This window comes from Ambystoma mexicanum, chromosome 4q (genome assembly GCF_040938575.1).
Source record: "Ambystoma mexicanum isolate Mex_15411 chromosome 4q, UKY_AmexF1_1, whole genome shotgun sequence".
NCBI lineage: Eukaryota > Metazoa > Chordata > Amphibia > Caudata > Ambystomatidae > Ambystoma > Ambystoma mexicanum.
Genome location: NC_090928.1, coordinates 995,063,306 through 995,090,546, shown reverse-complemented (window position 1 = coordinate 995,090,546; position 27,241 = coordinate 995,063,306). Strand labels below are relative to the sequence as shown.

Genomic DNA, 27,241 nt, shown 5'->3' with positions numbered 1-27,241 from the left:
CTGAAACTGCCGGGGCTTGGCCATAATCCTAGGCAAAGTTAGAATGAGTGTATCCGGACTCAGACTCTAACATTGCATTAACAACTTTTCTCAAATCAGCATATGTTGGCTGATAGTGGGAAGGGATCCCAATGGATCTTTTGCCTGCCTCCTCAGGAGGCGCCGAAGGTGAAGTGTCCCTTTTTGGCTTTGTCACCACCTGCCTCTTGTTTATAGCACTCCTTCCCAGCAAGCCCTCTTTTTTTGTATAACTGAAGCATCTCCCTGGTTTCAATACCATAAATCCCCTCCGGTGGCACACCATCTTTCAACAATGCCAGAAACATGTCCTTTCTTGACAACCAGGAGTTTCTACTATATTGTCTCCTGCCCTCTGTTCTTCTCTCACTGCGCCCCTCTCTCTCGGTCTGACTTAAAACCTCATCCAAGACTCTCTTGGAGTCAGTCCTGGCGCCTTTGGTGCCAGGCTCATAACCATCATGAAGACCAACATTAGAATGGGACTATTTACTTGGGACTATTTAACTTGGGACCTTCACCCAACATGGAGGCACACACATAGCTCAGTTACAAGGAACTGAGCTATGCGGTCTAGTCTTTTGGTCTTTATCTGGACTACTTTGGGTGTGGTAGGCCTGGGACTATTTTACCTGGACTACTTTGCGTTAATCTGCTGTGGGCAGCGTAACGCTCACCGTGTCCAGTTCTTTGATGCCAGCTTACCTGAAACCAAGGACCTGCAGAGAGAGAAAGAACACTATGAAACTTACCTGGAACAGTATCCTGTCTTCAATCCATCGCTGACTTCAGTTCCACTCACCTGAAGGTACGAAATCCATCATCCGGCACCGCATGCATCCTGGAATACCATAATATGGAAAGAGGAGAAAGAAAGAAAGACAGCATTAGTAAGCGTTTATTCACGTTTCCTCCCGAATGAAGTAAGCCACACAATTCTTACCTGGATAGTCATCTCCTGGTCAGTATCATTGCTGGAACATTACGGCACTCGGCGAGGAACATCGCAACTTGCAAGGAGAGAAAAGACACAGGTTAGCAATACAAAAGGCGAAACAGTGCCGCGCATCACACATTACTCACCGGACAGCATCGTGCAACACCGCGCTTTTGCCTACCGGCCCATGCTCAACTTCAAACTGCATAACAACACCAACATACTTTACATACCTAAAAGGAAAGAAGGAAGACATTATTATTCGAACTAAGAGGAACATAAGAACTGCGTATAAAGACTGTAAAGCAGCAAACCAATGGAGTCGCAGCAGGCCTGGATTCCCACAGGGGGGCTTGCACCAGTGAAGGAACTTGTTCGTTGCTTGCCCCCACATCTACGTACCCCTGCCACCAGGAGCAGGACGGAGAATCCAACTTTTACAATATTAAGGTGAGGAGAAGGCACAAGGGGGAGTAAAGAGTTGAGGCCAAGGGAGGTGGTAAAACAAAGACAATCTGGTATTGAATCCAGCTCCCCTATATTGCAGACCCATCTTTAACCAGAGGCATTATCAAGGGGCCGGGAGAGGGTTTGAGAGTGCAAATCATCCAACCAGGGCTGGGTGGCGTCCCCGTGGATACCAGGTGAGCGTAACACCCACCCAGGTCTGACAGTTGCGGAATTGCATCCACCACCTCATCCATTGGCTTCTCAGTCAAAGCCACTAACAAAATCATAATGACACTTATATGCGGGTGGGACAGTTCTTATAAGCATATATATATATAGTTGACACTGACAGTGGCACCACCCCCATATGTACCGGTTCCTCTACATGAATTGCTTACTTCATAGCATGTTCTCAGATTTTCTGAATTGCCTCTTAACGAATAACACTTCTTTTCCTCACTGGGCCAGACAATAGAAATAGTATATTTTCGTTACACCATTGGGCTGCTAGGTGCAAGAGACACCTGCGAAGCTTGGCCATTCACATCTTGAGGAGGCCCAGCTCGCAATGCTTCTAGTATATTGGTGTAATTGGATAAAGGTAGGAAGCGCAGGGAATCTGTGGAGTCCACCAACAGGCCCCCTGTACCTTCAACAAAAATTCACACCATCCCGGTGAGTAAGGGCTCCTCTGGCTTCTGCCTCAGCCGAGTAATAATCTCCCCAAACTCCTGTTGTGTGTAATCATCTAGTGTAGACAAATCCACAACCCCCCCCACCCCTTGGCTATGGGGTCCCAGTGTACAAGGCCTAGGCCTTGTTAGTGGGTTTGCAGTGACTGTCTTTTTGTCAAGCTTCAATTCAGATTCTGCTTCCACCTCTGGGCTACACTCTGAGTCAATGGAATTCCAAATATCACCATCCCATTTATCTGAGCCCCAATACGCCCCTGCAATGGCAATTACAGCAGCAACTTTCCTCTTGTTCACATGGCCTCGTCACTTTTCATATTTATATATAGCAACCCTGACAACTGCCCTTTCAGCAACTTCTTGGTATTTATTTGCTTCATCATGCCAGATTTTCAATTGTAATTGCTGCATCATTGAAATGTGCTTCTCAGCAGTTAACTCTTTCTCCAAACACAAAATATCTTGGCTTAATTCAACATTTCTCTGGTGCATTTTCCTAAAAGCATGCAATAAAATCCACCCATTCTTCCTAGCGTGGCAAATTCCTTTCTCTTCTACACTGAAACATAATGCAAACAAGACACGACCTCCGTGGGTCCTGCCTCACCTAGACTTTCATCCCATGGCTCGCTCAGCCCAGAACTGCATGGCCATTCTTGTGCTCATTTATCATATGGGCTCTTTGCCCAGCCTGGAATCATAACACTAAGGCAGGCACCGCTCACGGAAGACCCCTTATCTTTTTTCTTAAACAATCTATTCATATTTACAATAATTTACAATGATCTATTCACAGTAACTTATTCACAGTAAACTGAATGCAGTCAAACAAAGCGCACACACAAAACACAGCCTGGTTCCCACTGCAAAGAGAAAAAAAACCCTCACTTTCAACATTGCCCACCAGCGTATAAGCACAGATCCCTAAATGCCTGGAATTTCACATCACAATAAATGAATTACTACAATTATGGAATGGAAAAAAATGGGAAAATACTTCACTGTTGAAGCAACTACAAAAGAAATCCTCATCTCGCCAGGAATGCATTGAAAAGCCCCTAAACAGGCAGATAGAGAGATCCTTGCATCAAAGGGAAGAACAGCAGTCTGTCCACTCTTCCAGAGAAGCTTTCTGCCGGACTGTTCCGGTGTCCCTTGTTTTAAGACTCCCACTAATCCATGATGGCATTTTCCAGAACTTTATGGCTTTCAAAGTCTCTACCTGTTGACAGTTCTCATGGGCCCCCGGCCGGACTGACCCACGGCAACCCCAAGAGAAAAAACAATCCCCTTGCTCATGAAAGCACGAAAACATCTACATAACTTTTCTTCAGCTTTGCAAGAGCCCCTTGCAACATTATCAAATACCAGCTGGCACCTTCTTCATGTTTTCAAGTGGAATAATATGAACCACGTTACGACTTCACATCACATGCAGCTTTCACTAAGGCCTGAAGAAAATACCAATTTTGGTTCTGGGTAGCACCCAAAATGCACTGCGCATAGACACCATGTTCAAAAACATTACAGTCATGTAGTTATTACCCTGAAGAAGACATGCACAAATTGTTATCTCAAGTAGAAGCCAGTGTTACGCTCACCTGGCTCCCACAGGGGCGTCGGTCGGACCCAGACTGCTGCGGCCTCCACCCACGTGATGCGTAGTGCAGCGATGACTGACTGGATCTGCACTCCTAATCTTGTCTGCTTGGCTCGTAGAAATATTCTCCTACAAGTGGAGAGATGGGTTTAGCCACTTGTGGATTCATGTGATAGCACCCCTGCTGTCCTCCCCACTAATCACCTCTGAAGCGTCCTCTCAGCAATCTCACCTTATATTCTTGAAGGATGAGCCCTCCATCCTGCAAAGCACGCAGGGGCGCGTTGATGACCAGTTCCTTCACTGGCTTGAAGATATTGGAAGAGTTGTAGACGAATCCTGACTCCAAAAGATCCTGGTGAAGAGCCGTAAGTATATAGTTCATAAGAGTTCAAAATGTCTGGAATTCACTCCTGTCCAATTCCTCTTTTATCTTGCAGCTTTGACCCAATAGGAAGATTGACAGCTGAAAGCGCTCCGGTAAAGGTCTGTGTTACCCAACACTGTCCGGTGAATAAGAGGGTTAAACTTGCTGCTTTCTCCTTATCTTAAAGGTGCGGCATAAGAAGATGTGGCATGCTGATGAATTATACCTCCCGCGGTAAAATCAGGTAAGCATATAGCGGCTATAGAGATTGTCTCTGTCTCTTCTCTCTGCTGACCTTGTTGTTTCTTGTCCCTCTTAGGTGCCGGGATTCGGCGATGTAAAGATAGAGACAGCACCAGATCAAAGAGATGCTGCGTGGAACAGTGAGTTTGGCGCGGCGCTGCTGCTGGCGATGCGACGCGTTTAAAACAAAGTCTTTCCTCTGGTTTGAAGATGCGATGAATCCGGAATCAGGTAAGAAATCAGGTAATACTCTTGTTCTAATCTTTCCTTCTTTCCTTCTTTCTAGGTGCTCCAGGTTCGAGGCGGGCGTGGCAGAAGGCTGGATGCTGCTGGCACGGTGAGCATTATGCTGCTGGATGCAGAATAACACGAAGCATGTGCTGCTCTTCGGGCGTGGTTTAAATAGCCTCCAAAGTAGTCCCAGGTAGGTATTCCTCCCCGACCACACCCGAGTAACAAAATAGTCCCTAAGGTAAAGTAGTCCCTTCCAGGCCTCACACAGGCTTGGATCTTCATGCAGCATGGTCTGCATCAGATAAGTGTCCACTATGAGCCTGGCGCCTATGGCGCCAGGACTGATGTCCCATATGAGCCTGGCGCCATAGGTGCCCGGACTGAACCCAGACAGCCCCTAGCAGGGGTTGCTGGGTTTTCTCATGGCGACATGATGCCTGCTCCCGGGGCTGATGGACGTGGTCTGGATGCCCGGGGGTATGCATCATGACAGCCAGTGGTCTTATGCCAGATCCAGTAGATGCAAAAATTAAATGATTGGTACTTTTTTCTCCATGCTGAGCCATCTTCTTTAAATCCATTGAAATGTTCTTCATGTTGACCTTTGCACTAATAAGCAGTGCAGTGGTGATATTAAAAGGTTGTGTTTTCCCTTATCTACCAAGGAATCTCGCAATGGTTCACGGTGGTGTTCACTCACACAGGGTTTAGTGGCTAATTTATCATTATAAGTCTTGTGATCATGACATGTAATTTTACAAATGTATTGTGACAATTGGGTTTGTGTTTTCTTGAATACAAGTACCGCTGTTCAGTACTCAAACATAAAAAGTTCTTGTCAGATCAATTCCTGTGTGGATGAATAAATTTAATATTTTTCCATTTATTCATATCTCTTGATAGTATATAATTCCCTTTGGTCCTGGAGCTGTGGCAAACCTGATTTTCAGTTTTCTCTCTCTAACCTTGAGTTCTGACCATTGTGATGAGCCAGGAATGAGATGCGGACACACAGCTCATAGTTTTGGCTATATACCGTTATTCAAAATAAAAGGGGGTTGGGAAATGGCTAGCTGTCCCTACCCTAAAAGGCATTTCACTACCTCAACCAAAAATACAGGGTTTGTCCTGTGTCAAGCTGTCCAAAGCAAAATGTCCTGTGTCTAAAATCCTATCCTAGCCCTCACACTCTACAAGTTACTCTAATGTGATATGGATAATGTCTTTGGGCTTGAAAGTGCACAAATGTTCAAGATAAATTGTGAAATGTAACTCCAACACACATTTTCACAGTTCCAGGGGATAGCTCCCTTCCCCAGGTGTCTCTTCACCAACACAATGAATCAATTACACAACCAAAGTTCTTTATAGCCCAAGAGGATAACTCCCTCCTCTTGGCGTCGCAGTTCACTCCCGGGGAGCCGTCTCCTTTCCCCAGGTCTTTTTAAACCGCTTAGAAACTGCTACGGGTAAGAGTCTTCATTGGCAGGGGCTGGAGGGGGTTCTGGTCAACAAAACAATTCAGACTTGGCTTTGCCTGGCATACTCCTTTGCCAGGACTTTCGCGTGTGGTTTCTTTACACACTTGCAAACTTGACTTTGCCTGACATACTCTCCTGCCAGGACTTTTCTTGTGTGGTTACCGTTACACATATGCAACCTTGACTTTGCCTTACATTCACCTTGTTGTATATTTCTCGCATTCACTTTGTTATAATTCTGAAGACATCGCGTCTCAATTTCCCTTTCATTCACTGCCTAGGTGCAGATCCAGAATGCTCAGATTCTGCTGTTTCACTGTGCAGCCCATGTCTCTTTTACAATATATTGCCTTCTCGTCCTTTAACCTGTTCCACAGCATGTCCTGGCAGATGCAGCAGTCCACAATACAATGGTTTGAAGGCAAGCAATACATACACATTGTGCTCATCCCTCCTTTCCCTACCAAACCGGACAAGCATAGCTAAAAAATGAGGGAAAGAGAAAAACAGAAAACTCTGGAAGGCAAGGGATTCCTTTACAAAAACAGCAAATCAGATAGAAGATATTGAGTCACATGAAAAACATCTAAAAAATAAGAGCAACTCCCAAGAATAAGTAAGCAGACAGTCTAGCTGTTTTCAAGGATATACAGACATACATAAAACACGTTAACTGAAGGGGAACTGAAACTGCAGTGCATTGTGGGGGTTTCCCTGGATGCATTGTATCCCGTATGACTCATTGCATTTATAACATTTCTTGTTTTCTATTTTTGACTCCAGTGTATAAATACAGCAATCAAAAGCAGAGACCTTCCTCCTTTTCCTCTTCATGTCTAGCTATTGAGCACTTTTTGTCTCCCAGAGATTTTGAGATTATATCTCAGAGGGCTCCTGGTGTCAATAAACTGATTTTAATGTAGTGAGTGGCACTGACTGGGCCATTCTATCTTGCTTTTGGATTTGTCCATGCCGTTTTCTTGTCATCATCAGTCCATTTTCATTAAAACCCAAACTTGCTCACAACTCAGTGGGGGGGAGGGTGTTCTTGGGAGGAGGATCTGTCCTCCCCGTCAAACCCCAAACTATGATTTTAAAAATGTTAGTACATAAAGTAGAAAAATGATATGCCTAGGTCTGGGTAGTATCTTAGAACATTATTATTTATACGTGTACAATTATGGTTAGGGTCCTGATGGGAAGGGCAGACACTTCATGGTGTTAGGCATTGTTTATGATCCTCCCATTCTTCAATGAAATAGCATTTGTTCTTTTTCTAATCGGGAATAGGCAGGTTATTAAAAAATAATAATGAGTAGAGTGCTGCAATAGTGTTCATTCTACTGCAGAACCATAAACGTATTTTTTTCAGATGTTGCCCGGACGCACTTATATATATTTTGTCTACTTCTACAGGTCCAGGTGAAATATTAGATAAGTTGTATTAATACTGTAAACTAATATTATTGATGAGCCAGCAGGGAAAAGCAGGCCCACAGAGCGCGATCAGCATTTTATTTTCAAAGACATGCCTTCTTCCTGATATTAAAAGTATTTTTTGTATTTCTAGTTAGGACAAGGCAGGTCTTTGAAAAAATAAATAAATGCTTACAGTTCTGCAGACGACCGACATACCATGCAACATTTTCAATAGTAAACAAGTTATTCTGTATCCATTGTGAGTGTTGGGGTTACAACATGCATATATAACAAGCCAGCAAACCAGCTTTTTGTGGAATACAAAAAGTGGTTTAAACCTGAGATATTGCACCACCAATTCACTTGTTTTTGATGAGGGTTACGAGACTAGCATGAGAGAGCATGGTAACACAAGGAGTTAAGAAGAAAAAGAATTAAACAAAAATTAAAAATATAGGAGAGAAAGTAATTATAAAAACACTGGAATATCCAGATCATTGCTTACAAACTAGCAGGTGTACCCTTGAGCAGGCCCTGGTTGAGCGGAACACGTGTTGGCAAATAACTCAAGTCTGTAATTTGATGCATGTTGATGGATGGATAGTCCAGAAATGTAATTAACTCAATAATTACAAAATGGGAAACAATAAGACTGTTAATTGATATATATTTGGCAGGCAGTGCAGAAACTGATTTGAATTAAAAATTGATGAGTCTAAATTGACTGTGTAAACAGATCATTGTAATCCTAGGTGAAATATTAATACTAATTTCAAAAGATATACAATATTTCATCAACTGTGACTTTTAAAACAATTACTGTAGCAACAGCAATTGTAATAATATGTTGGAATGTGTTTTTATTTTTTATTTCACACATTAGAAACTAATGGTGAGGAGTACATGATACTTTACTTGGAAGTGATTTCTTTTACAGTTCTAAAAAAACAAATACATTTGTTGATAAGAGCCTTTATGATTTAATTTGATCGAGATCACAGAGATATTTAGCTTGTCAAAAAGTAACATTTTTAAATTGTGCTTGTTGAAATGTGCTAATCGATCCCACACCTGCATTGGGATAGGGATGTATTTATGACTAAATTGAGCCTTGTCGGGTGCAAGCAACTAATCAGATAACTCAGATTGCCGTTATAAGGTTGGCAACTGTATTATTTTTATATTATTGCTGGTAGAATTTGATTACCATTAGAGGTCGTTTCTGCCGGAGGTGAATAGTGACAGGTAAGAATAACATCAATCTCATGTTTTTAATCATTTTCATCCTTGCCATGACTGCAATTCATGATGAAAATATACTTCCCATCCTTAATAAAAACTGTTGATCATACAATAGCCAAAATGTTTGAGGCAAGTGTAAGGTGCTCACGCAAACTCAAACCACCTGCCCACCTAAACGTTTGGTTCACCCAAGACCTCAAAGTACTTCATACTAAGAAAAGAGCTACAGAAACTGTGTAGAGGAACAACCCAACAACCTCCAACAAAGACCTCTTGTCTACCTCCTCCAAAGAGTACAAACTGACCATAGTTAATGCAAAAAGCTCCATATACAACACCAGAATAGACAAGGCTAACTCCTCCATGAAATATCTATTCACCATCCTTCAAGAAGAGGAATCCCCTACCCCTACGTCTATCGATAACCTGGTGCACGAACAATCTACATTAAAAAAAAAACACCTCTCCACTGGAACCTCATTGGACTTTGCCCTCACCCCTGCCATGTCCCAAATGACTCCATTCTTGTCAAACCTGTCCCCCAACTAGAAGTAATCAAAATCATTAAAGGCCTCAAACCCTCTAGATGCACAGGGGGACATCTGTTCTGCCCCAGTCATCAAAGAATGCACGGAAGCCCTACCCACCTTCATCTCCACTCATCAACTCCTCCTTCTCCTCCAACATAGTCCCAACCAACCTCAAAGATGCCTAGGTCCTACCGCTCCTAAAGAAACTCCTGTTCGACACAAACATCCCCACTAACTACCACCCCATTACAACGGTTCCCTTTCTCCTCAAAATCTTAGTATAGGCAGCCTATCTACAGATTCAAGCCCACCTTGAGTCCAATATTCTCCTAGGCCTGCGACCATCTGGGTTTTAACCAGGCCATAGCACTGAATCAGCCCTTTTAGACCTTAAAACACAACTTGATGAAATCAAAGATGCCGGCATAGTGGCTCTCCTTCTACTGCTAGACCTCTCAGCTGCTTTTGACCTGGTCGACCACAAAATCCTTTGCAATCATCTCTCCATAGCAGCACATTTCTCCAAGGAAGCCACATCCTGGATCACCTCCTTCCTCGCCAACAGAACCATGAGAGTTTTCACACCCACCGCCTCTGCCCAACCCACCCCAGTCACCCTTTGGCGTCCCACAAGGCTCATGTGTATCGCCCACCCTCTACAATGTCTTAACAATACCAGTAAGACCGAGATCGTCCTCATTGGGACCCCTGGTACCGCTTTCCCACTTTCACTCTGGCCAGCCTCCCTTGGCCCTGCGCCCTCACCCAACAATGAGGCAAAAAATCTAGGGGTCATCTTTGACTCCACTCTCTCCTTCTCTTCTCAGCTCTCAGACATCTCCAAAATGTCCCACTGCCAACTGCACTTCCTCAGAGGAATTCTATTGTTTCTCACTTTCCCCCAGAGGCTCACCACCTCGAGAGCCCTGGTTCCCTCTACACTGGACTACTGCAACAGCCTCTTTCTAAATCTTCCTACTCCTACTCTCCGCCCTCTACAACTCATCCAGAACAGTACTGCAAGACTTATCCTTGGTCTCAAGCCCAGGTACTGCATCTCTCCAGTGCTGAAATCCCTCCACTGGCTCCCTGTGGCTGCAAGGATCAAGTTGAAAACACTCTGCATAATCCACAAGGCTTTCTGGGGCTGGGGCCAGCACCATCTACAATGCTCCCTTCCTAAATACTGTCCCCCTAGAGGTCTCCGCTCGTCCTCCTCCAACTCTCTGCGGGTAAGGCGATTTCACAAACAGAGATTCGGAGGTAGATCTTTATCCTCTGCAGGTTCCTCCCCCTGGAACAGCCTCCCTTCCTCCGTCTTGAGCCGGAGCACCTTAAGTTCCAGAAACTCCTAAATACCTTCCTCTTCTCTTCCTCCTTCTCTCTCCCTCTCCCCTGCTAACCACGTTCTCTTTCTCTCCACCCTCCTAACTCTACTAATTATTTGCTGACTGGTTGCCTGGTTCACCTCCAGAGCCTTACAGGTCCCAGGCTCCCCTGCCAGTCTTTTGCACTTGCCACCAGGCTGCTTCAATATGTACAGCATTACTGCACTTTCAGCTTACGTTCCATGAGCGGGGCAACCACTTTGCGCTTACCCAGGGCGCTGCTGGAATGGACGCGTTTGTTCCCCCGCTTCCTCGCACCCCGGTCTGTACGCATGCATGACCTAAATGTACTAGGACTAGTAAGTTTGTCTGTCCTTTTCCCCAACCCCTTTTTTATCCCCTCTCCTTAGCTTGGTCACAAATGTAACACTTCATGCACTTGCACTAGGAGAAATGCTGTCAGGCCTGGCATGCTAGTTTGTCTGTTAGATCATTCGCAAACTTCAAGGCCTAAGAATGATTACTGTATTCCCTGTTCCCTTCCCGCCTTGAAGCATTTTGAATCACTCTACCTGTGTATAAGCACTGTATAAATAAACAATTACATTTACAAAACCACTCTTCGACCTCCTGGACTCCCAAGGCATATCATCGCCCCCCCCTATTCTTACTCCCAAGGCATATTCTACATGAAATATGCAGACACACAGATACTTCTTTCTATCTCAGGTGACTACACTACAGACACTAACTCTCACTACATAGTCTATCACATCATCCAGACCTGGATGGCTCACCAATCACTTTTCCTTAACGACGAGAAGACTGAACTGCTCCATGTCGGCTCTTGAGCTCATCTAAATAAACTTGACCCGCCTACAAATGATTCACTATCGACGATATCTCCATTCCTCTATCCCAGGAAGACAAAACCTAAACAAGTAGACGCTATTGCCTCATCAGCAGCATATGCCACCAAGCTAATCAACGCCTGCAGACCCTTTCTCTCACTTGATAGCTGCATCACCATTGCGAGACTCTTAATAGGATCCAGGCTGGAGTACTGCAACTTCTTATTCACTGGCACTAGCGCCCACAACATCAACCAGCTGCAGTCATCCAAAACTATGCTCTGAGAGCAGCCTTGAACATCCCTAAGAAAGATCCCATTTCATCAATCAGAAGGAACTTGCATTGGCTGCCTATCCGCGATCACATTCTATTCAAATCCCTAGCAATCACTCATAAGTGCATCTACCACACCGCACCTAAATACCTGTCTGCTACGTTCAACAAAACTCAATCTGCCAGACCCACCCGTACCACATACTTGAATTGCCTTACCACACAAGATACAAGCACCAAAGATCAGGGGGTGTCCGCTTCCCAGTGATTGCTGCCAAGAACCGGAATGCCCTACATCCTGCTCTAAGGCCAGAACCCGCTTATCGGGCCTTCCACAAGAACTTCAAAACATGGCTTTTCTCACGAGACAGCACATCTTAAGACTTCTTTGTGGCTAGGTACTCTTCCAACATGCTGCTATCTGTGAACACTATGTACAATGATGTATTGTCCCTTTTTTCTCTGTAACCAGCTCCTTGATTCCTAAGGGCTTAGTGCGCTCTATAAATGTCAAAATAAATAAATAAATGAACAGGCAGCATAGCCCAAATTGACCTGCTCAGGTCACCCTTTCTCCTCTAATTAGATAACCAAAGGAGGCTGTCGAGATGAACCAAAAAGAGCAAGGACTGCTGAGAGGGATGCTGGATAGCGAGTAGATTCCCAACACCGGATACCAAAGGTTGTACAATGTATACGACCTGGTCATAGTATCCTATTAGCCATGCACAATTTGAAGTGAAACTTACTTTACCACAACCTGGCACATTTCCATTCAAAAAGTCAAATTCTAATGGGTTCTTTTCTTTTTCTCATTCTTTGCAAACTTAAAAGCCATTATTCTTTCATTCCCTTTAACCAATCGATTACATTTATGAGAAGCAGTCCTTTTTAGGCATTTAACACACAGCTGAGAGATGAGCCTTAATCTGGAATCTTCCATGAAATCTAACATTCCATGATCAATTTTGCCCTCTCCACTTTCTGCTTTTCACTGTTGAATAGGTGTAAACACCACCTCTATGGGCATATTTTTCCATTGAGCTTATCAATTAACAGGTAGGTATAACCATGTTAAGAGTATCACTTTACAGGTTTTGTTTAGTAAGGCTTTACTTGCGAAGACGCTGTGAATTTTCCTCATGTCCCATACAAGGGATCTTATGTTTACCCTCAGGACATGTGTAATTAGCATGTTTCTGCAGACCTGCCTCTGTAGGCATAACGTTGCAAATGTTTAAATAGTATCTGCAGTAGAGCGAAATATACAAATGTTTGCTGCAGTGAAATAAAACCATTAACAGTGGCTCATTGGGACTGCATCCATCTTTATTAATGTACAGAGCTTGAAAACCTGCCGAGAAAACTTTGGTCGATTTTCTGCAACATTCAAAAAGGCATATTATGAAAACATTGCATTTTCATAAAAAACGAACAAAATACATTCAAAAGTTATATAGTGAAATATCAGCATCCAGTCCAAAATAAACCTCAAATGAGCAAAATGCAATAATCCAGAGCACCAGATGGCCATTCCAATTACTGCAGGTTCTAGAAATGCTTTTAGTACAAATAAAATATGAAGGCATTCTCTAGCCACGGTTCCATATCGAAGATATCCAACACAATACTTTTAAATAAAAAGGAGACACGCATAAATGGCAATGTTTAGTGTTCTTCAAATTCCTTTTTGATCTCTGCGATGTACGGGTGATCTTTGCCGTGTGCTACCTCCATGATGGCAATGGCCTGAAATTGAAAAAATAACATATAAACATTGATAATATCAAATGAAGATGTGAAATAAACAGCGCCTTCTGGAGTTGGTAGTCTGACATCTTTCTAAGGTACATGATATTGATATGCATGGATCTTATCCCTCACCCCATTATTTATACTACTTTAACTTTTATTGATCTCGTATTCGGATCCACTCCCTTCTCCTTTCATGTAAAAGACATTTTCGTCTGAGCCGCAACATAAATGGGTTGCGTAAAAGCCTTGCGTAAGGCTTTTACGGCCATGCATTAGCGTCACAGCTCATTTTCATCCATTTGCATGGCAGAGAGGAGGGAAGGGGTGGAACACAACTTGCGTTTCCGCTGCTCGCATTCCTCTCTGACTATACAAAATGCTCCAGCATTTGCGCCGGCAATGCCACCGCAAATGCTGGAGATCCCTATGAAGCCTGCCAGCTGTTGCATCAGCAATAAGCAGGTGGACTACATAGGGATCCACTGTAAACACTGACTGGACTGCTTTTGCAGAATATAAAAGTGCAGGGCATTTGACAAATCATTGGTTCAATGATAGGCCATTTCACGCTATTATGACATTTGAAGAATTTGGAACCGAAGAGAATCTTTGTTCCTTACCTGTAACTGTATTGCTCCAACATTGGTATCTTTCATAGATTCACATGCTTGAATATTTCATCGTCAGACCAGGATATATATATATATATATTATATATATATATATATATATATTTTTTTTTTTTTTTCCCAAAGGAAAAGGCAATAAAGATTGCCCATTATGTCTAATGAGACATTCACTTGTGTAGTCCCTCCATCTCACTTTGGTCCTGTATGACCCAAACCAATGAGGTGGCAGGGCTTAAGCTCCACCCCAGACAGCCACCTTCAGATTATGAGCCGTTTAGTGAATATATACCTGATGACTGCCGGGCCTTGGAGCAGCCTTCCATGGGAGTCGGGTGGGCACATGTGAATCTATGAAAGATACCAATGCTGGAGAAATACAGTTACAGGTAAGTAAATAAGGCGTCTCCAGCATTGGATCTTTCATATATTCACATGCTTGAATAGAATACCAAGCAGTTAAGCATGCCAAAAATGGTTACAACATGAAGGTTAAACTTCAGCATCCATAGAGTATGGCAACTTAATATAAGCCACATATACCTAGAGAAGGTGGGAGAAATAGGCTGCTCCTACCTTAAACAAACAGGTGGCGGAGGACCGCCTGTCCGACCGCTGATTCCCTGTTGGTGTCTTCTGTTAAGCAGTAATGCTTGGTGAATGTGTGTAGCATGCTCCAGGTAGCCACTCTAGATATGTCTTTTATCGCTACTCCTGCGTGGAAAGCAACATACGCTTCTCTACCTCTGGTGGAGTGGGCTGTCGGAGGTCCAGGGAGCAGGTCACCCTTGGACTGAAGGCAATGGCTGATGCAATTTGTCACCAAGCGTGAGAGACCTTGTTTGGAGATGCACTGTCCTTTAGTGCAACCTGTGAACACCATGAAAAGTCGTAGAGAGGAACGGAACACTTTGGTTCTTTTTATGTAGAACTTCAGGACTTGCACAATATCTAGAGAGTGTAGCGCGCGTTCTGCCATTGAAGTATGGTTACCGAGGAGTGTAGGAAATACAATACGCTCAGAGTCATTTCAGAGACTACCTTAGGTAAGAAATGAGGATGTGTTCGGAGAATGATACGGCCCTTCTGGAATATGGTCAAAGGAGGTTCCACTGAGAGAGCCTCGAGTTTGCCGATTCTTCTAACCGACGTGATGGCTACTAAAAATCAACCTTCCAGGTTAGGTCACATCTATGGATGGGTTCATAGGGTACCTCCATGAGTGCAGAGAAAACTGTGTTTAAGCTCCAAGCGGGTACCGGTTCAGGCATTGGCGGGAAAGTACGTAGTGATCCCTTGAGGAAGACTTTGACCGCTGGATGAGTAACTAATGAAGCTTGACTAGGGTTTCTTGTATAAGCTGATATGGCCGACAGGGATACTTTAATGGAGGACAAGGAGAGTCCATTTTTTGCTAGATGTAACAAACATGGTAACACTTGCTCCACCGATGTTGTCAGCGGATCTATGTGTGTAGCTTCACGCTGTGTAGTGAAGCGGTTCCACTTTTTGACGTATGTGGTCTGAGTGGATTGTGCTCTAGACGCGCTAATAATGTCCCAACATTCCAAAGGTAACATACGGTTCGCTAATTTTCACTGTTCAGGAACCATGCTTTGAGTGAAAGGCTTGCTGGATCGTGGTGGAGAACCTTGTAGTTCTGCTGTGTCAACAATCGTTGATGCGCTCTGAGGCAAATGGGTGACTCTTGGGAGAGGAGCACGAGGGTCAGTTACCAAACCTGCCGAGCCCTCTCTGGAACAAGGAGTATCATCTGGCAAGGTTGCTCTTTCATCCTGCGCAGCACTCATGCTATCAACGGGGTTGGTGGAAATGCATACAGGATCCACCCCGTCCAAGTCATTGAGAATGCGTCCCCAAGTGATTGGGCCTCTGAGTATCTCGAGGCAAAGAGGGGGCATTTCGTGTTGCAGCTGGTGGCAAATAGATCGATCTCCATGTGTTCCCAAATGCGGAAGACCCGCTGAGTTTCTTCTTTGTCTAACTCCCACTCATGGGATGTCGAGTAACCCCTGCTTAATTTGTCCACTAAGACATTGTCTATTCCTGGCAGGTGTTCTGCTTTCAACTGGACCTTGTGTTGCAACACCCATGCCCAGAGTTTCTGTGCTTCTTCGGATAGGATCTCTGATCTTGTACCTCCCTGCTTGTTGGTGTAATGCATGGAGGTAGTGTGTCTGTATTGTGACTACCTGGCCTGCTTGTATGGGTAAAAAGAATTTTAGTAGGCCCAAGAGTTGACGAGAGATGCCCACACTGCTGCTAACCTTTGCAGAAATCCCCCCTTTGTTTTCAGTGTTGCCAATAGGTTGTTCGGAGAAAGAATGTGTCCCGCAAGGCCACAAGACAGTGCTGGGCGCCTTGGTGTACATGTTATCACAAACAGGCCAAAGCAGGCCTCCGACCCCCACCCAGCCAACCACCAGTTATGGCCCCCTGCTCATGACCCAATCCTAACACCCCTGAATTCCAAGATACCAGTCGACCCCAGACCACCGACCATAAACGCATTAACCATAAAACATCCAAGAACATGGGTGTGTCACTTTTATCCTACAATGGCATGATTTGTAATGCGAGGTACAGGGAGGGATACACTATAGTTCAAAAGCGAGGGTGGAAGCCTTCGAAGCCGAGAGACGCGATTGGGACGAGTGAAATGTGTGTGTGTGGATTAGCGTGACCTAGAAACTCCCGCTGTGCTTGTCTTTAAGCCTACCAAGTGCACTGTGTAGCGAGAAAGTAGCACTATTCTTCAAATGTGGCTAATTGCCTCTTGGACCTTGTTTCCCAGGAGATGATGAGCCCAGCAGACTGTATGTGATGGAAGACGGACGGACTGGGCTGGGGCCAATGGCCTGGTATCCCCTATGGAGTAAGCCAATGTAGAAGGTCACACCAACCAGCTGCGTGGGTTTTTACTGTATATGAATGACGCTGTGCCGCCTTTTAAGTCTCTGTTCGCACCCTCTTTCCTCAGAACGTTCTCAGTGGCAGAGCTATTTGCTGGCGCACCTACTTTTTTGTAAACATAAAACTTGTTATACTTGCAAGAGTTTCTTGGGCCTTTTTCCCTTGTGGGTTGTATTTTTTCTGGTGTGAGCATTTAGGGGTGTGCCTTCACCTGAAAGGTAACAACTCCCAGTGGGGGGCTGGCTGTCCTGATTGGACAGCCAGACCGCCCCTTTCTGTAAAATGTGGGGAAAGAATGCAGAGGTTGTGCTGTAGTTCCTGATAAAAACTGTGAACTTGAACCTGGAAGCTGCTGACAAGTCGACCACTGCAATTGAAACCGAAGAGGAAGATGAAGAAACAAAGACTGTATGTGAATTCGAGCGACCAGAGAGCCGGCTGTGTAACCGGAGCCTGCTGTAACCCTTCCTTCCAATCGACCTGGGGATACTGAAACGTATGAACTCGACCCAGAGCCTGGTGAGATCCACCAGACTCAACAAGGCCTGCATTTTGAGCAATCCCACGTCGTGCTGTGACCTTGCAGGGCTGCATTACCCCAATATCTTGGGACCTTGAGCACAGTCTTCCACATTCCAAATCGAGGTGGAACTTTGGTGGCATCCTGCTGGAACTCCAAAGACCTGATTTGAGTCCAAAAAGTTTCCTCATCAGAGTGCTGGTCCTTGCAAATGATGAGAATCCGACAGGCGATATTCAGTCTTCTTCTGGCGCCTGAAAAAGGCTCAGAAACCACTGACCCACATCCAGCCACATAGAAACTCTTGCCTGGAGACATCTCCATTGATCCTTGCTTCGAAATCCCTTCCACAGTCCTGTGTTCCGTCTTCATGACAAAGGAATCCATCAACCAGGTTTTTGGCTGCAGCTCCTGAAGTCTTCCTGCTGCAACTCTTCTTCTGCGATGAGGTACTGTGTTGGCTGGGGTATTTCCACTGCTGGAATCCTCCTAGGGTGTCTTCTCAGAAGTCCCCGGACTAACTTTAAAGTGAACTACTTACTTGTTTGAACAGTCTTCCACAGGAACTCTGACTTTTGCCTGCAACAGAACCCTATCTCACCCTGCCTACAGCTGGCACCTACACCACTAGGGTACCTCTTTTGCCTCAGAGAACTAATGCAATAGAATAGGAAAGGACTGGTTAAGAAAAGGGTTCTGCCTTGGAAAGAGAACAAGTGTTTAAATGTTTACTTACTTGTGAAAGAGTTAGTTGGTAACTAACTCAGAGAATTAACAGTTACAAAAGTTCTTACCTTGAATGTGTGTTGTGCCATTCTGAAAAGTGTATATAGAAGGTTAATTTACTGACCTGTGAATTGGTTGTGCCTCTTTCCCAAAAGTAATGCATTTGCCCCTCTAACTATTTATTTCAGGGAATAGGTGTATACGTTCCACAACTGGGTCTTGCTTCCCCTAACTTGCTGTATTACCTTTTTAGAATATGTCTGCCTTAGGTTTTATCTACCTAGAATCACATTGAGTCATTCATAAAGTGTAACATTGGGTTTTGCTTTCCCTGGTCTGTTTTATACAGATGCTAAAACAGTCTTAGGTTCATACCCACTTTAAAGTTGTTGGTAGCTCCTTTAAAAAGTATATAGCTTTTACTTACATTCGGTTAGCTGCGTGCCATCCTAAAATAAGTTAAAGAGTTATGGCGTACCTCAATCTATGTTCCACTGATCTGAAAAGCAACTGTAATTGTATATTACAACATTAGGTTTTATCTGCATAGAATAGCTGTGTGCCATTTTTAAAAAAGTGTTCTTTAGGTGTAGCCGACCTTGGTCTGCCTGGTGCAATCCTAAACTAGTGTAAAGAGTTCTTGCTTAACTTAGTCTGTGTTCCACTGAGCTGAAAAGCAACTGTAATTGACTATTACAGCAAAAGGTCTTACTCACCAAGCATAACTGTTATCCAAAAAGTAATTCTAGATATATACTTTTACATGAATCTGTGTTCCACTTTTCAGAAAAGTACCCTGGTAACAGGGTTGGTTGATTATGCAATTTATTTGCTGGGTGTCACTGCATAACTGACAGGGTCTACTACCCTTGTATTACAGAAAGTGATCTAAAAGTAACTAATGTGTTTACGCCCCATGAATAGGATGTGTCCTATACTAAATGTGTTTGATAAGGTCTGATTTACCTAGAAATACTGTTTGTTTTCTGAACAGGGTCTATGCTTTGGTCTGTGTACTTTAAAGCATAGTGTTGGGTTTTTGTAGTGTGTTTATATGATCTGTGTTAGTACTGCCCCCCAATCCCTGAAGATTTATCTGGGCCTAACTGGATTTAAATAAACCCTTTATGTACACAATACATAGTGTCTCACTGTTTCTTTGGACCATATGTGTACTACAATTTCTTTGTACTGATTCTACAGCCCTCTCCCCCTTCTTAAGATAAGCCTGGCTGTTCTGTCTACGCTACCATATACTCAGGTGATGCAGTCTTGTACTGTCTCAGTTGGATGGTTTTACCAAGCCCTTAGTTGGACTTCAGAAAAACTGTCGTAACAGTCACTCGCCCTCTATGACCCCACACAACCCATCACCTACTCCACACACATAGCTTGAAACACTGTTGACCTTTTTTTAAAAAGAAATGTGTTTATTTATGAATCAGCACACAGGAGAACATATACAGTGACATAGCTTATAACCTCGCAGAGTATATAAAACCAACATGTCCCCCCGCACCCTCTTCCCTGTGTTTCCAAGCAGGCCTTGTTCCTGGGCCTCATTCGGCCTGGCCAGGCGGTAAATTGTCGCCCGTAAAGTGGAGGGCTCTCGCGACCAGGCGTGGCTTGTAGGTCAGGGCCGGGTAGTTCTGGTCATAGTCTAGGACTGGTGCCCAAATATCAGTGAATCGGTGGAGCAGTCCCGCTTTGGCTGCCGTGACCTTCTCGGCTATCGGGATGTCCCAAAGTTTAACCTGCCAGAGGGCCATCAGGGGTCCTTCCGTGGACTTCCAAGTGCGGGCCACTGTGATTTTGGCTGCCAGCAAGAATTGGGATATCAGCGTTGCCCTTCTCCCTGTTCTCGGGTAAGATTCCGGGAGCGGGATCCCCAGTAGGACTTGCTCGGGCGTTAGCAGGATTTCCACTTGGGTGATGTCCTTCATGGTAGCAAGGCATTGGGTCCAGAATTCCCTTATTTTAGGACAGGTCCACCACATGTGGAAATAGGAACCTGGGCAGCTGCAGACGCCAGCAGTGGGGGTCCAGAGCCTGCTGAAAGTGATGGAGGCGCATGGGGGGGGTAGTACCAGCGCAAAAGCAGTTTGTGGGCGCATTCCCGGTTAGTAATGCAACGGGATGCTGTGCGCGTTCTGGTCCAGACGTCCACCCATGTGTGATCTTCGATAGCATGTTCCAGGTCCGCCTCCCACTGGGACATATATGAGGGCCTAGTTTGGAGCGGGTCTTCCTGGAATAGTTTATAGAGGGCCGAGATCTTTCCCCGGGAAGGCAGGTCATTTACTGTAAGCTCTAGCGGCGCCAGGGGACATGTAGCCTCCGCTCGGGTCTGGGAGTGGGAGCACCAGTGTCTCAGTTGGGCATAAGTAAATCTGTCTGTCTCCGCTAGCTGGAAAATCGCTTTACAGCGTTGAAAGTGAGGGGGGCATCCCCTTCAAATAGCTGCCCCAAGGTTTCGAGGCCTCCTGCCACCCAGTTCCTAAAGTTCGTTGGAGGAGTTCCTGGGGAAAAGGCTGGGTTGAGGAAGACTGGGGAGGATGCGCTCAGGCCTCCTGGAATACCTCCAAGTCTGCGGGCCCACTCCCATGCCTTTATCGACTGCTTTGTGGCGGTCAGCACTCCTGGCCAGCTCTGGCGTAGTGCGGTGGGAATAAACAGAAGAAAGCGAAGGGGGAGAGGGAGGCGGGACTGTTCGATCTCTACCCACTTTGGGCGCCCAGTGGCGAGGCCCCATGCTTGAAGGTGGGCCAGTTGTGCTGCTGTTTGGTATTTTCGGAGGACCGGCACCCCCAGTCCTCCTAGTCTCGTGCTGGCCATCATCATCCTCCGAGGGATCCTCGCTTTCTTGCCCTTCCAAATAAAGTCAATGATTTTCCTTTGGAGCTGCTGTAAGGGGGGGAAGAGGGATTGAGGTTGGGAGGGAAGTGCAAGCGTAAAGGAAGCGGGGTAGGAGGTTCATTTTGCATGTCGTTAAGCGACCCAACAGCGAGATCTCCCGCGTCCGCCAACGGGCAAGGTCCCTCTCCAATTCCTCGAAGAGTGGGGGGATGTTGACCTGGTAAACTTTCGCTGGCTGAGCAGGGATCTGAACCCCCAAGTATGGGATCGCCCGGGTGCTCCATTAAAGTGGGCATTGCTTCTCTAAGGCCTCCCTCTCGCCTGGGCTCAGGCCCACTCCGAGTGCTGTTGATTTTTGGAAGTTGATGGCAAATCCTGATACCCTCCCGAAGCCACTGATCAGGGGGCTCAGGTGAACTTGCTGGGCTAACGGTTCCATGGCCAAGGCGAAGAGCAGGGGAGATGGTGGGAATCCCTGTCGCGTTCCGCATGTGAGAGGTATTGGATCTGAGAGGCGGCCATTAACTCTGAGCCGGGTCTTAGGGGCTTGGTAGTTAGCTAGGATCATCCTCCTGAAGGTTAATCCAAAGCCGAAGACCTCCAGGGTGAGGCGTAGATAGAGATAGGGCCAGTCCACCTTGTCGAAGGCTTTGGTGGCATCCAGTGCCAGCAGGGCCAGCTGTTGGGACTCCTGATTGGTGACCTCTATTAGATCCAGAGCCCTGCGAATGTTGTCTTTTGTCGACCTATGGAATATAAACCCTGTCTGATCCGGGTCGATAATGCTCGTAAGAACAGGCGCGAGGCGATTGGCCAGGATCTTGGAATATATATTGGCATCCAAGTTCAACAGGGAGATGGGTCTGTACGAACTATTTTCCTGGGGGTCCTTTCCAGGCTTAAGTATGAGGACCGTGATGGACTCCTGCATTGATGGGGTAACCATTCCAGTGGCTGCGAACGAGTTGAAGAGGCGGGTCAGGGGAGCCACTAATTGGGGCCGGAAGAATTTATAGAATCGTGTGGAGAATCCGTCTGGGCCTGGGGCCCTAGACTTCAGGCTTTTAATGGCTCCCTCCACTTCCTCATTTGTAATAGGCACTTCAAGTTCTTCTCTTGCCTCTGGGGTCAGGAGCGGGAGCGCTGCCTCCTGGATGTAAGAGCGCTGCTCGGCCAGGTCCCGCGGGACTGCCGTCATTATTTCGGACTGGTGGGCGACTGCTAGACGTAGTTTCTCACAATCTGCATGGTGGAACTTCCCCTGTGGATCGCGGAGACCCAAGATGGTATTCCTGCTCTTTTCCTTAGTCAGTTTACTGACCAGCAGCTTGTTAGCCTTGTTGTTATGGACGTAGTACCATTGTTTGGTTCTGGTTAGCAGGTTTGCTGTGGAGTCGGCATAGTGCGCCTCAAGCCTCTTCCTTGCCATTTGTAAGACCCTGTAAGATTTCGGGGACCAGCCCTTTCGTTTATGAGTGGCCTCGGCCTCACGGACCCCATCTTCCAGGATAGTGCGGGCCGCTCGCTTCTGTTTGTGGAATGCGGCTCCTTGGGCGATCAATTCCCCTCGAAGCATGGCTTTCATGGCGTCCCAGGGAGGTGTCCTCATCGCGGTTTTCAGCGAAGAAGTTTTTAAGTGTTCTGGCGATTGCTTCTCTCACTGCCATGTCCCCCAGGGTAGGGTCATAGAGGCTCCACTGGCGGCGGGGAGGAGGATCTGGGTTATGGGACCGCAGGGTGAGCGAGACTGGGGCATGGTCCGAGAGGTCAGGATCTGGGGGGAAGCCAGCAATAGGTCAATTCTAGAAAAGGTATGATACACGTATGAATAGAAGGAGAAGTCTTTCTCTTCTGGGGATAGCACCCTCCAGGTGTCAACGATGTTCAGCGTGCGAAATAGGTGGAGCAGGGCTGTTGCCAACTTCAGGTCCCTGGATGTTGGGTGGTGAGACCTATTCTTAAGGGGGTCCGGGACCCTGCTGAAGTCTCCACCAAACACTACTTGCCCCTCAATAAATGGAAGGAGGGAGTCCTCCAGATCCTGATAGAATCCTTCCTGGTGCTCGTTCGGCGCGTAGGCTGAGACGAGGGTGTAAAGTTGGCCAAGGATGGTGCATTTGACTGCCATAAAGCGCATCTTAGCGAGTCTAGGATCTGGGGCTTCAAGTCCTTTGCGAAGAGGATGGCAGTACCACCATTCTTGGTTCCATTGGATGCCAGAAATTGTAGGGCGAAGATTCTGCTTCGCAGGCGAGAAAAGTCTGCTTGGATTAGATGCGTTTCTTGTAGGAAGCGATTGAGGTCCCATCGTTCTGTAGTCTTTGCAGGACGGATTTCCTCTTCGGGGGGGGGTGGGGAGTTCAAACCCCTGACGTTCAAGGTAGTGAATTTTAATTTTAGATGTGGGGGCTGGAGCTCCGAATCCGAATTCTGTTGGGGGGTGGAGGGGAATTGGGGGCAGGGTGAGTCAGCCATCGCTGCGAGGGATCAGCATCTTTGGGGTATCCTGTGGCTGAAGGTTTTTTTATAAATGGTCTCCAACGGGAGATCTGAACTTCCAACATCGGCCTCCAACGGGAGGGCCTCCAACAGGTGGTCAAAACTGCGACCAGGGGGACCGGTTTTGAACTATCGGCCCATCCCGTGGCCACCCAGACTGTCGTCAGATAGAATGACCAACATGGTTGAAAATCTCTCCAAGGATCCACCTTTGAGGAGGGTATGGACCGCATGGGGTCCACAGCGAGCTCAAAAGGTCTAGGTGGTTCCAGTGCTATGTATCCTGCGCGGGCGTCCTCGCTCGTCATTTGGGTTTGCGGCTTCTCTGCACTTTTGACCAGGGGGCCCGTCTCGGCTTGGGGAAAGTTGTATTCAGAGCAGGGCTAGTTCGGCCCGGGAAGGATGGGTCTGAGGTCCCGGGAGAATCTGGACGGAGGATCGAAGCTGCGTCATCGAGGTGGCTGATGGTGCGGAGGGTGCCTTTGTATGAAAATTGAAGTGCCGTGAGAAAGAGCCACCGATAGCGGATCTGCTGGTCTCGGAGGAAGAGCGAGAGTGGACGGAGCATTCTGCGCTTCTGGAGAGTAAGAGGGGAGAGATCCTGGACGATCTGTAGTGCAGCGTCCTGGAAAGAGAGATCGTCCTTTGAGCGGCCTATCGCTGCAATGGCCTCCTTGGTGGTGTAAAAGTGGACTCTTGTAATTACGGGTTCCTAGACATAAAATCGAAATCAATAAAATCGAAAGTCAAAATGTCGAAAAAATAATCTCGAAAAAAAAAAAGTCGAATTTTTTTTAATACGTTTTTTATTCGAAATGGGGGGGTTCCCCCCCAACCCCCCTTTTTTTCTATTTTTTTTTTATTTTACCCCTTTTTTTTTACTTACCAAACCCCAAAAAAATATATAAATAATAAAAAAACAAATTCGACTTTTTTTTTTTTCGACATTATTGATTCGACTTTTTTGTCATTCGACTTTATTTTTTCGATATTATGACTGGACACCGTAATTACGTCCGGAGGGGGGGTCTGTATCCAATCCCCGGCGAGGGCGCAACCTATGGGTTCGATCAAGAAGGCGTTGAGCCTCGTCCAGATCTGGTAGCAGAGACTGGAAGAATGTGCCCACGTATTTAGGGAGCTCCTTGTCAGGGACTAAAAAAGGCACCCCTCGGAGGCGCAGGTTGTTGCGGCGGGAGCGGTTTTCTGTAACGCTCACCTGATTCCCGTAGAGGCGCCGGTCTTGACTGGGCGTATACCAAATCTTCAAAGGTGATGTGTAACACACGGCTGGCTCTTTGGGCTGGACCTCTGTGCACTGTATGTCTGACTCGAAGGGTATGATGTCTGCAGATAGAAAATATGGGATTAAGGAACTGGGTTAGTGAATGTCTCTCTCTTCTTCCCTTTCTCTTCTCCTGTAGAACCCCAAAGGTTAACGCTCTCACCTTAGGTAAGTGAACGCCGTGCTCTCCATCTGCCTCGGGGCAGGGTGCTGTAACCAGTTTCTTCACTGGATAAGGGGAGCAGGCCTCTTGACTTCAGAGGACTGCTGTCCGTGGTTTACTGCACGAACGGTAAGTTTCGAGTAATTCTAATGTCTTTAAAGTCTTTAGTAATGATGTTTCTTGTTTTGCAGGGTTCCGGCGATGGCGGATGACGGGCTGAAGTGAGTTGAATATGGAGCCCGTGTGATGAATAGAAGCGCCTGGAAGCACGTAAGTAAGCGCTTGTTGCCTGCTTCACGATGCGCTCTGTCTTTTTATTTTGCAGGTACAAGTTAGGAGCGGCTACAGGGTGCCGGAATACCCACTGGGTTAGATGTGGAAAGGAGTAATGGCACGTGAGTATTAAAGTTCCCCAATGTCTTTAAACGCACCTTGTTTTGTCTTTCAGATGCGGGATGCAGCGCCGAAGGCCTCCGGAGCGTGCGAAGAGTTGGTAAGCTTTTGTCTTTCAGATGCCGGAATGCAGTGTGAAGACCTCCGGAGCGCACGAAGAGTAGGTAAGCCTTTGTCTTTCAGATGCCGGAATGCAGCGCGAGGCATTGGTGACAGCTGATGGACCAGGTAAGTGAAGAGCTGTCACTGAAGACCGTAATGCTAACCTGTTCTTTCTTGTCTTTATAGGTGTTGCTGAAGACAGGATTCAGGATGGTAAGCCTTTTTCCTTAGGCGTAGGATCAGATGCAGAAGACACGATGAGCGTTCTGCTGCAGAGGATGCAGAATAACGCAAAGCAAGATTCATCCATCGGGTGTGGTTTAAATAGCCTCCTGTAGTGCTTAGGTGTCTCCTTCCACAGCCACGCCTAGGTAAGAAAAGAGTTCCTGCTTTCCAGAAGAGTTCCAGTGTTCTGAATCTAGGGAGTGGCTCCTGCCCCACCCAACAGGAAAAGTAGTTCCAAACAGAAGAGGATCAGAGGCTCAACTGGCAGGCAAGTAAGCAGCATGGTCTGCTGCAGGTAAGTCCACCCAAGCATTATGAGCCCGGCGCTTCCAGCGCTCGGACTGGGCATATTTATGAGCCTGGTGCCACTGGCGCCAGGACTGGGTCCAAAAGGTCCCAATTGGGACTGGTTGGCACTCGGAACCTGGGTTATGGATCTGCTTCCAAGGGAGTTGGGAAAACCCTGACCTTTTGGAAGCAGAGATCATGACAGTACCCCCCTCAAGGCCCCTCCCAAACCGGGCTTCTCCGGGGGTTTTGGCTTGTCAGGAAATGTTCGGTGAAATCTTTTGATTAGGCGAGGAGCGTGGACATATTCAGCAGGTTCCCAGGATCTCTCTTGGGGGCCGTAGCCTTTCCAGTCAATTAGGTAAAATAGTTTAGATTTGGAGATCTTGGAGTCCAGAATGCTTTTGACTTCAAACTCGAGTTCTCCATCAACTAGGATAGGTTTTGGAGATTTAGTTAGTCGGGTTTGAGGTTGCACGGGTTTTAATAGAGAGACGTGGAAGACCGGATGTATCTTCATGTGCGGGGGCAAGTCCAACTTGACCGCTACTGGGTTTACTATGGTAGTGATGGAATAGGGACCAAGGTATCTTGGGTTGAATGTGCGTGGCCCTTTTAGAGGTAGATATTTGGTGGATAACCAGACTTGATCCCCTACTTGATATGGAGGGGCTTCCTTCCGATGTTGATCTGCTCCTTTCTTGTATTGTTCTTTAGCCCTTTGAAGGTGAGAAACAGCTTCCTTAAAGGCTTGGGTGATTGTAGAATGCAGGTAGTCTACTGCTGGTGTTTCAAGATCTTGGAGGGGATCCAACCCCGAGGTTCGAGGGTGACTGCCGTACAAAAGAAAAAACGGGGTTTTCCCAGTTCCCGAATGGACAGAGTTATTGTAGGCATATTCGGCTATCCAAAGGATGTCTTTCCAAGTTTTTTCAGTTTGTTGCAGCATGCAGCGTAAATACTGTTCCAGAGTTTGATTGGTCCTCTCGGTTTGTCCGTCGGTCTGAGGGTGGTGACTGGTCGATAGTCTCACATCAATTTGAGCCGACCGACAGCAACTTCGCCAAAAATGAGAAATAAATTGACTACCTCGATCCGAAATTAGAACCGAAGGAAAACCGTGCAGTCGGACGATGTTTTCGAGAAATTCTCGTGCCAGAGTTGCTGCTGTTGGCAAGCCTTTGAGCGGAATGAAATGCGCCA

General features: G+C 46.2%; 1 protein-coding gene across 1 annotated transcript in view; it reads right to left on the bottom strand.

The window, feature by feature from the left end:
- Positions 1 to 12,974: 12,974 nt before the first annotated feature.
- SMYD2 (SET and MYND domain containing 2) overlaps positions 12,975 to 27,241 on the bottom strand; it is a 349,576-nt gene continuing 335,309 nt past the window's right edge. Inside the window, exon 12 of the mRNA XM_069608562.1 lies at positions 12,975 to 13,415. Coding sequence (XP_069464663.1) covers positions 13,335 to 13,415 — 81 coding nt within the window. The 3' untranslated portion in view covers positions 12,975 to 13,334. The remainder of the gene's footprint in view (positions 13,416 to 27,241) is intronic.